Source organism: Camelina sativa, chromosome 1 (genome assembly GCF_000633955.1).
Source record: "Camelina sativa cultivar DH55 chromosome 1, Cs, whole genome shotgun sequence".
Classification (NCBI taxonomy): Eukaryota; Viridiplantae; Streptophyta; class Magnoliopsida; order Brassicales; family Brassicaceae; genus Camelina; species Camelina sativa.
Genome location: NC_025685.1, coordinates 7,866,848 through 7,876,919, shown reverse-complemented (window position 1 = coordinate 7,876,919; position 10,072 = coordinate 7,866,848). Strand labels below are relative to the sequence as shown.

Below are 10,072 nucleotides of genomic sequence, written 5' to 3'. Positions count from 1 at the left end.
GCTTCCCCGTGAGACGACGCTCGTTGCCTTCACCGTAAGCAGCAATGTGTTCTTTGTGTTTCAGCTGAAGCTTCTCTATTGCTTTCTTTATCACTTGTAATCCTCCATCGTTCCTCATCGTCTTTGTACTGTAGTTGCAGTGAGCTCCAGCTCCATTCCAGTCACCCTGAACCCATTCAAGAGAATGTTACAACGAAACTTGACTTGTGGAAAATGGAAATGAAGCGTTAGAGCGTAGTAATAAACTAACCGGGACTGGTTTCGGGTCGAAGCTGACATTTACACCAGAGATCTCAGTGATCCTCTGTCAAAAAAGAGAAGATGCATCAGAAAATTTGAAGCTTTTGTATTCGTAATAGGACCCTGTTAAGTAGGTTATTGCCTCGAGAAGGTATCGAGCCACCCAGACTTGATCACCAGCAGAAATACCCTCAACAGGACCAACTTGGAACTCCCACTGGCCAGGCATGACTTCTCCATTGACACCGGAAATGCCAATACCAGCGTAAAGGCAGGCCTTGTAGTGTGCATCCACAATGTCACGACCAATGGCTTTGTCAGCACCAACACCACAGTAGTAAGGTCCCTGTTTCAATTTAAAAATAAAAACTATATATTAGATTATTACGTCAAAACGTGTTGTGAGAACATTGTGGTAATTGGATTTTACCTGAGGGCCAGGGAAGCCACCAACAGGCCAACCAATAGGCCAGTTCACACCCTTTTGCATCAAAGTGTATTCTTGCTCAATACCATACCTTTTGAATCAAAACAATTAATATATTATAAGATTTGCAAAGAGATCAATAAAAGTACTAATCCGAAACTGATACGTAAGAAGAAAAATAAGAAGAAGAGTGTACCATGGCACTTCAGAAGCAACGTTGGGATGACTGAAGATCTTAGCAGCGTTGTGCCTCTTGTTAGTCGGGATTGGATCACCAGCTGGTGTGTAAGCATCACACATCACCTGCATATATCACAATAATNATATTTGATCGTAAGTAGGTCACATGCCAAATAGGCAAATAGTATTATTGTTGTCAAGAATATTCGACGTTATCTAATCGCTAAATCTTATCCTACACCAACTACTAAACTCCGACAACTTCAACCTCCGACGCACCGGGCGAACTTTGTTATTATCATTAACAAAAACAAAACAAAAATTACTGAATATTAATTGTTTTCACCTTAAGAATCGCTTGTTTTAAATTATTCGAAACAAACCACAAAATGTCACAAAATACGCCATTATAAGAATTATTTTAATCGAAAGGTGCAATCACAAAAGAAGAAACCAAACAGGGCAAATCAAATTATGTAGCATGTCATCAACCGAGGATGGTTGTTTCAGCGATCATGGAGGTGACAACATAAGGATCCATGTTAGAAGCTGGCCTTCGGTCCTCGAAGTAACCTTTGCCTTCCTTCTCAGTGTCACGTCCCACTCTGACAGAAGCTCCACGGTTTGCGACTCCCCATGAGAAGGTGTTGATGTCTGCGGTTTCGTGCTTCCCCGTGAGACGACGCTCGTTGCCTTCACCGTAAGCAGCAATGTGTTCTTTGTGTTTCAGCTGAAGCTTCTCTATTGCTTTCTTTATCACTTGTAATCCTCCATCGTTCCTCATCGTCTTTGTACTGTAGTTGCAGTGAGCTCCAGCTCCATTCCAGTCACCCTGAACCCATTCAAGAGAATGTTACAACGAAACTTGACTTGTGGAAAATGGAAATGAAGCGTTAGAGCGTAGTAATAAACTAACCGGGACTGGTTTCGGGTCGAAGCTGACATTTACACCAGAGATCTCAGTGATCCTCTGTCAAAAAAGAGAAGATGCATCAGAAAATTTGAAGCTTTTGTATTCGTAATAGGACCCTGTTAAGTAGGTTATTGCCTCGAGAAGGTATCGAGCCACCCAGACTTGATCACCAGCAGAAATACCCTCAACAGGACCAACTTGGAACTCCCACTGGCCAGGCATGACTTCTCCATTGACACCGGAAATGCCAATACCAGCGTAAAGGCAGGCCTTGTAGTGTGCATCCACAATGTCACGACCAATGGCTTTGTCAGCACCAACACCACAGTAGTAAGGTCCCTGTTTCAATTTAAAAATAAAAACTATATATTAGATTATTACGTCAAAACGTGTTGTGAGAACATTGTGGTAATTGGATTTTACCTGAGGGCCAGGGAAGCCACCAACAGGCCAACCAATAGGCCAGTTCACACCCTTTTGCATCAAAGTGTATTCTTGCTCAATACCATACCTTTTGAATCACAACAGTTAATATATTATAAGATTTGCAAAGAGATCAATAAAAGTACTAATCCGAAACTGATACGTAAGAAGAAGAATAAGAAGAAGAGTGTACCATGGCACTTCAGAAGCAACGTTGGGATGACTGAAGATCTTAGCAGCGTTGTGCCTCTTGTTAGTCGGGATTGGATCACCAGCTGGTGTGTAAGCATCACACATCACCTGCATATATCACAAATATTCAATTATTTAGATCCAAATTGAATATGTCACATCAATCATATCAAATATCAAAAAAAAAAAAAAAACCCACCAGAATGTTGTTTCCTTTCCTGAACGGATCCTTAAATATCGCCTGAGGGCTTTTTGATTCATCAAAAACAACAACAAAACAAAAGACCAATATTAAAATATGAATTTGTTTAAGCGTATAGAGAAAGATAGATAAATAGATAATCGAAGAGCATACTATAGAATGACTTCACTGTCTTCTCCAGCAGCTTGACCAGTGCTAGATCCGTCGTAGTTCCATTTGGGAAGCTTTGATGGATCACTCACTGGTCCTGGTAGTGTCTATATCATTCAAAAACAGATCAGATCAACGAAAAAAAACAGAGGATGAGATAAATAATCACATTGAGATTTATATATTAATTACCCTGGCTTTGCTTCTAATGTCCATGCCAGATCCACCGATCCTGTTCATTCAAAAAGTTCATACAAAACCTCAACAAGAAGACAAAAAAAAAAAAGAAAAAGAGACGAGCTTTATGTTTATACACGTCTTAATCTAACGCAGGACAGCGAAACATTTAGTGTAACGAATCGTGTTCATACCAAAAAAACTCAAAAACCCATTAAGAGATCAATATCAAAACATTAAAACGATACAAACTTTTTGATCGACAGCAATAAGAACGAAACAACAACGATAAAGAGAGACTTGTGGTGAATGGTGATATAGAGAAAACAGAGAGAAGAGAGAGAGATCGAACCATATGTATTCGGCGATGATTTTCTGGGTGGCATCAGAAAGGTTGAGGTTAACGAGATCTGAGAGCAGAGACATGGCGGCGTCGTAGAGAATGAAAAAAAAAAAAATAATCAAAGTGTTTTTAGAGAAGAAGACGATCAATACAACTTCTCTCCTGTTACTGTGTGTGTTTATATTAGAGAGAGAGAGAGAGCTCTTTTTTTTTTTTTGGAAATAATTACAGTCAATACATTATTTTAGTAAATTAGTCATTTCTTTATTGTTGTGTGCCAGTATTATCTTTAATTTTTTTTTTAATAACAATAATACCGTCTAAATTTTTTTATTTTATTTTTTCAGTTAAGATTCTCCTGAGATTACTACAGAATATAACAACAATATTTAATTGACAATTATTGCCGAAAACGAAGAGGTTATATACAAAACGGAACTATAATATGCGTTACTGGCATAAATATACAAATATTTTCCACTTTTTTCATATTCAGACGATCTTCAAAACATTTCCAATCATTTGTTTTTTTAGTACAAAGCTGTTTATGTATAAACTTGGAATATATTTTTGAAAAAAGAATTGGTAAAAATAGAATTATTATTGATGAACACGTAAAGGTTAGGTAGGTAGGAAATGTAATGGTTTTTTTTTCTTTCAAATACAGCTTTCTAATAAAGTTGTGGGCACTCATGGCTTTTTGCGTACATGATTATAATCTTCCTTAATCAATTATTTCTCACATTTAAGCCCAATCTTGTTTGTTGCCTTCCTCTTCGCATCAAACTGATCTGTATAAAAATAGGCATGACCTTATATATTGTCCTCCATAACCATACTTACTTAAGAGAATCAATCAGTTTAGTTTAAGACAAAAGCATATAATCAATCTACTTAGCATTATTGGTTTAAGTAAATGATGGTAATTAATTTGGTTGTAGGAGGACGTGGTTGTTTTAGAGAAGAAGACAATCAACACAAGTCTCTCCTGATAGTGTGTGTTTATATTATAGAGAGAGCTATTTTATATATAAACTAGTCGAGGATTCGCCTACGAGTTTAAAGTTTTATAAATTAAATTAAATTTAACAAAAATATATTAAAATTTGTTGTATGTTATTTAAATTTTTTTATAAATACTGATTTATATCCACTTATAAATCTTATATGTATGTTATTATTAAAAGTGTATTTTTTACACCTAAATATACTCTAATGTCACAAAATATTTTGATAGTAACTAATGTTAAAATTTCTAATGTTTTCGTAAAAGTGTCTTTGACACACCATGATGTAGCATCTGTCTCTGTAACGTCTCAACCACCACCTTGCTTAGTGAGTCCATATTCATTCGCAGTCCATGGGCCCATCTTCCTAAGTGGGCCCTAAATCTATTTCCGGCTCGTAGACCCACTCATATTCGATGTTTGGTTTGTTACGTCTGGGAGACTTTAAAAACTTGTTTACCGACCTTACAAATCAACAAATGATATTTTCTTGTGTTTTGTCTTCACTCGCACAGTTCCGATAATCACATCCAGGAAGGTCACCCATCATGAAGTTCTCTCAAGACCCTTGACCGAAAAAGTAAGTGTATTTTGGTGACGTATGTGGCCAAATAAATTCTTTTAAACCTTTTCGCAAACCAGGGTGTCAGATTTTTTGAGCTCATATGAATCTATCAACAATGATTTATGTTTTTTTCCATCTATATATCTATGTTTGTTGTACGCTTGTGTTTGATTAGCCTATTTTATTTATTCATTAGGTTGATGAGCTTGTACTCGTTATTTCCCTTTGAGAATGAATGAATAATGTTAACAATTATGTCTGTCGTCCTCCCTTAGGGAGCTAACCTTGCGTCCAACCTCCTCCACCTTCCTCTCTTAGGTAAATAACCTTGTGTCAAACCTTCTCCACCATAGATAGAACCTCGGCTCTGCCCTCTTCCTTTGTGGAGATAAAATGTTCACGTCTTTTTACTATCTCAAAATGACTTATCACGACAACCAATAAAAGTAACTAATGTTAAATTTCCTAATGTATTTGTTGAAGTGTCTTTGACACACCATGATGTAGCATCTGTCTCTATAACGCCTCAACCGCCACCTTGCTTAATGAGCCCATGTCCATTCTCAGTCCATGGGCTCATCTTCCTAAGTGGGCCCTACATCTATTTCCGGCTCGTATACCCACCCCTATTCGATGGTCGGTATTTTTCTTTTCGTAAACCAGGGTGTCAGAGTCTTTGAGCTCATATGGATCTATCAACAATGATTTATGTTTTTTCCATCTATCTATTTATGTTTGTTGTACGCTTGTGTTTGATTAGCCTATTTTATTTATTCATTAGGTTGATGAGGTTGTACTCGTTATTTTCCTTTGAGATTGAATGAATAATGTTAACAATTATGTTTGCAAAAAAAGAAGAGTTTATGACCAACCAATCGAGGTTAATAAATTAGTAGAAAATTAATTTGGCATAATTAAAAAAACAATAGAAAATTATAAGCATGTAATATATGAATCCCAAATAAAAAATGAAATATATAAATTAAATAAAAGAATCTAAAAATACTACAATAAATTTTAAAATACAGTAGTAGGAAAAGAAGATGCATATATTAATATTTTTTTGGGTCAACATATTAATTTTACATATTCCCAACTTAAAAAGAGAAAGTATGAGAAAATTTTAGTTTAAAAAAATAAGAAAAAATTACTTTCCCATTAAAATAATAATCTCAATTATACAAAGTTGTAAAAAAAATTGTATTATTTTTGATAAATTCTGTAATTTTTGATAATTATCTTTTTACAATATTAATTTAAAACAAAAAATTTTATTTTTGTTGTAATCAAATTCTTCCTATTAAATATTAACTTTTACAGATGTCAAAATCTCATATTGATAACTTAACACATGTCAAAATCTTGTTAATGGTTAACTTTCAAAACCCAACGTTATATAATAAGATGTTTAAAAACACCAAAATTTAAATTATAAAATTATAAAAGAATAAATAAATTATAAAATTTAAACTTTCATCCTTTTTTTATAAATATAAAGACAAAAAATAAATAAATTATAAAATTTAAACTTTCATCCTTTTTTATAAATTCAAACCAACATAATTTTCTTAAGAAAAGATTTAAAGAATTTGTTTTGTCTTTCTAGTTTAATTTTAATTTATTTTTTAAATATAATATAATATGATATATTATTATATTTTGATTGGTTAAATAAGAGAATGAATAAAAGAGTGGTTAATTAAGAGGGTGAATAAAAGAGGTTTACACATGGGTGAATCCAAATTTTTTTCTTATTAATCTGTCTCACTCAGCCACATATGTATATGCATCTCTGATCTCTGAAGCTCGGAAGGAAAAAATTAGAAATCTGTAAACTTTTACGGAGGAAAAGAAAAAGCTTTTTATTTATTATATTTTATAAGGTGACATCGATCCTCAATATAATGTCCAATCTTCCAAAGGATTTTTCGGATCTTCCAAGGGATTTGGCGGAGGAGGTGCTCTTTAAGGTGGTTCCGGTGACATCTCTGAGAAGAGTCCGATCTACTTGCAAAAAGTGGAACACTTTGACCAGATGTAGGAGCTTTAAAAAGAAGCACCTCGGTGTTCAAGCCAAACTAGCAGCAAAGAAAAGAGAGTTTATGGTGGTCATGATGATGGATTTTAGGGTTTATTTGATGAGCGTAAATCTTCACAACAAGGTTGAATTATGCATAGAACGTCAAGGTACACTTATTTTCCCCAACGCTTCAGATCAAATACTTGTACGTCAAGTCTTTCACTGCGAGGGTTTACTTTTATGCATCCTGAAAGACAACCCTAGGATCGTGGTTTTTAACCCGTATTGTGGTGGGCAACCCCGGTGGATCGAGGCCACATATAGTAGTTATCACAGATGGCAGAACTTTTGCTATGCTCTCGGATACAATAACAGCACCAAATCCCACAAAATCTTGAGTTTATTTTCGGCTGATGATCACGACGGACCCGAAGTTGTTGAGTTCAAAATCTACGACTTTAACTCTTGTGATTCTTCATGGAGGGTTCTTGATGTCGACACTCGACAAGACTGGGTCATTATAGCCGTGGTGTCTCTCTCAAGGGAAATACATATTGGTTTGCTGAAGAGATGTATTCAGAAACCCCCAGCCAAGGAGACCGTAGTTTCTTAATCTGTTTTGATTTCACAAGAGAGACGTTTGGGCCGCGTTTGCCTCTGCCCTTTGAGTGGTGTCATGAAGATACTGTGACTCTATCTAATGTTAGAGATGAGCAGCTTGCTGTGTTATTTCAGCGTGAAGATTCATTACAGATGGAGATCTGGGTTACAACTAAGATTGGGCCCAACTCGGTGTCGTGGAGCAGCAAGTTCTTCTTATCAGTGAATACAAAAGTACTCACCGCCGTTGATGATGAGTTTATGTTTTCGTATATGGCGTCACATTTCTTCATTGATGAGGTGAAGAAAGTCGTTGTGGTTTTTGATAGAGGCAAAGACTCGAGGATGATGCGCTACACAGCTTACATCATTGGACAGGACGAATCCTTTAAAGAAGTGAATCTTGGAGAATCTCTAGACAAATTTTGCGCACCATTTGTGTGCTCTTATGTTCCAAGTGCAATGCAACTTGAATAGTCCATGTTACAATACCTATAATCTTTTTTTTCTTTCTCTTTTGTCATCTTCTTTGAACATTCATTTGTCTCTCATCCTTCTTTCTGTTTTCCATATTTGACTTCGTTTTGCTGCCTTGGGTTAGCTTAATTTCCTCCTTGTTTATAGTACTGTAGGTAGACTCATTGCAAAAGCCTCTTTCATTTTTCCTGTTGGTGTTCTGCAAATAGGCAGATCTGATGTTGTGATTTATGTACAGCAGAGTAGGCTGCGTTTAACTTTACAATTTGCAAAGTACGTTTGCTTAGATTTTGAGTTTCCCATTTTAACTTTTGTCGTTATCATTTTTGAAGAATGCAAGTGGCTGCTAGGCTGATACGCAGAAGATTGAATGATTTCTTGGAGTTAAGTTTTGTCCTTTGGTACTCCCTGTTCTTAGTGCTCGTTGCTCAATGGTTTCTGTATAGGATCGTACAAAATGCAATGATTCTTCGAACCACCATGAGTTGCTTGATTTTGATATTCAGCTACGGTTACTCTGTGATGAGTGATGATATTTTAACATTTAAAACTCCATTATGCAGATTGCAGAAAGAGTTTTTTTTTTTGTGCAGAAAAGGTTACCTACTTTGGATGGTTAATTATTTATGAGACCCATTTACTTTTAGTGTTCCAATGGTGCACACACTCCTTTCCCTGTAACTAATCATTTAATGGTTACAGTCCGTTAAGTTGGAGGCTTCCTAAGCAAACCATACCAGAGTTACCTGCAATACTTGTATCTAACAGAAGCATGCATTTTCATCTTCCTCAGTAAAATCTGCGTAGTGTATCTTGCTTTTTTTTGGGTTGGATTTACACTTGTCTCTTAGTTTTCACAAATCTTGGTGATATTGCTGCAATATGGGTGGTGAGTAGCAGGGAGAAGCTTTAAATTTTGGGGATCATGCCGCTTGCACTGTGAGTCTTCTTCAGCCCCTCTCAAAATCAACTCATTCATCTTGTATCCATAGCCACAGCGTTTTTTTTGTTCGTTCAACTTGGCTTAATTTTTGGCCAATAATAAAAATATCATAGTCATAGACTCAAGCTTTAAAGATTGTACTGATTCCGTGAAAGCGGTTAAAGGAATGATTTACTTAAACCAATAATGCTCTATCAACAACGTTTTCTTTGGGTTCCTTCGGCAAACCTTTGTCGCCAAAACCAACATATTCTTTGTGGTAGTGTACCGGTTGAACCGGTTTTGTATTCGCATTAACTTAACCCGACTAAATTCATATCCGGATTATATTCTTAAATTGGTCCCCTAATGCATTTAATCCTTGTAAATTATGAATTTAATGTCTTTTGTTAAATGTTATGCTGCATACATAACATAATTCCCAATGTATCAGACTATCAGAGTATCAGACATTCACGTCTTACTTTTATAGTTACAGAAATAAACTAATTAGAGTAACAAAATTAAAATTTTACACTTCACCAAAAAAAAAATTAAATTATATGACATCACTTTTTGACTACGAGTAATTGACCTCCATTCGTTTGACATAGAAAATAATGTTACATAGTCATTTGGATGATCTTTTTTTGCATAAAAACTCTATACTTATAATGAACGAAACCGAACTATTTTTTGTAAAAAAAATGGTATTAAGAAAGCATTTTAAGTTAAATTAAAATAACCTCTCACCTTGTTTGGATAATTTACGAACTAAATGATATCATGAACTTTCATCTTGTTTGGCCTATGCATTTTCACCTTGATTGAGCATATAGAATTCTAATCAACTGTCACAACCTTGCGATTGATCCAAGTTACATTTACATATCACTAACCACTTCAACTAAAATTATTATGGCTTTGTTCTTTTGTATTGCACTAGAGTGTATTTTTTCAAACATGAACCAAAACTTTATATACATGACCAAATGTTTTGGCGATAGAGATCAATTTTGCGCATACATATATAGATAGGATCTTGATAAAATTGAATGCAAATATGCAGATGTGTTTACAATTGTTCTGAAAATGCGCATTGTGATTTTGATGCTATGAAAAAGCATATTGTTCTAGTTTGCTTCCAAATTTCCATGTTAACACTAGGTTGTTCTTGTTATTTCTTGACCTTTTATTTTGGTTTGATATAAAATATATGTATAATGATCAAAAT

At 35.1% G+C, this 10,072-nt stretch overlaps 3 protein-coding genes across 3 annotated transcripts in view; 1 reads left to right on the top strand and 2 right to left on the bottom strand.

Moving 5' to 3' along the window:
• The window catches only part of LOC104782653 (glutamine synthetase cytosolic isozyme 1-3-like), a 2,179-nt gene extending 1,200 nt beyond the window's left edge, over positions 1-979 (bottom strand). Inside the window, exons 1-4 of the mRNA XM_019246861.1 lie at positions 864-979; positions 671-758; positions 383-586; positions 251-304 (exon numbers count right to left, since the gene is read on the bottom strand). Coding sequence (XP_019102406.1) covers positions 251-304; positions 383-586; positions 671-758; positions 864-976 — 459 coding nt within the window. The 5' untranslated portion in view covers positions 977-979. The remainder of the gene's footprint in view (positions 1-250; positions 305-382; positions 587-670; positions 759-863) is intronic.
• Positions 1,174-3,409, bottom strand: LOC104746132 (glutamine synthetase cytosolic isozyme 1-3). Its single transcript, XM_010507636.2, has 9 exons — positions 3,257-3,409; positions 2,920-2,959; positions 2,731-2,834; positions 2,575-2,623; positions 2,377-2,483; positions 2,184-2,271; positions 1,896-2,099; positions 1,764-1,817; positions 1,174-1,679 (listed from the first exon to the last, which is right to left on the bottom strand). Exons 1-9 carry the CDS (start codon positions 3,328-3,330, stop codon positions 1,335-1,337), a joined length of 1,065 nt encoding a protein of 354 aa, XP_010505938.1. The 5' UTR covers positions 3,331-3,409; the 3' UTR covers positions 1,174-1,334.
• On the top strand, positions 6,724-7,916 carry LOC104705257 (putative F-box protein At3g23420). Its single transcript, XM_019243569.1, has 2 exons — positions 6,724-7,323; positions 7,557-7,916. The coding sequence occupies exons 1-2, from the start codon at positions 6,724-6,726 to the stop codon at positions 7,914-7,916; spliced, it is 960 nt and encodes a 319-aa protein (XP_019099114.1).

Excerpts from the sequence above, each read along its gene's own strand:
- LOC104746132 (XM_010507636.2), bottom strand. The coding sequence starts at position 3,330 with ATGTCTCTGCTCTCAGATCTCGTTAACCTCAACCTTTCTGATGCCACC. Across the intron at positions 2,835-2,919 it reads ACATTAGAAGCAAAGCCAGG|ACACTACCAGGACCAGTGAG; the intron begins GTAATTAATATA and ends TGAATGATATAG. Across the intron at positions 1,818-1,895 it reads TGGCTCGATACCTTCTCGAG|AGGATCACTGAGATCTCTGG; the intron begins GCAATAACCTAC and ends CTTTTTTGACAG.
- LOC104705257 (XM_019243569.1), top strand. The coding sequence starts at position 6,724 with ATGTCCAATCTTCCAAAGGATTTTTCGGATCTTCCAAGGGATTTGGCG. Across the intron at positions 7,324-7,556 it reads CTTGTGATTCTTCATGGAGG|CTTGCTGTGTTATTTCAGCG; the intron begins GTTCTTGATGTC and ends AGAGATGAGCAG.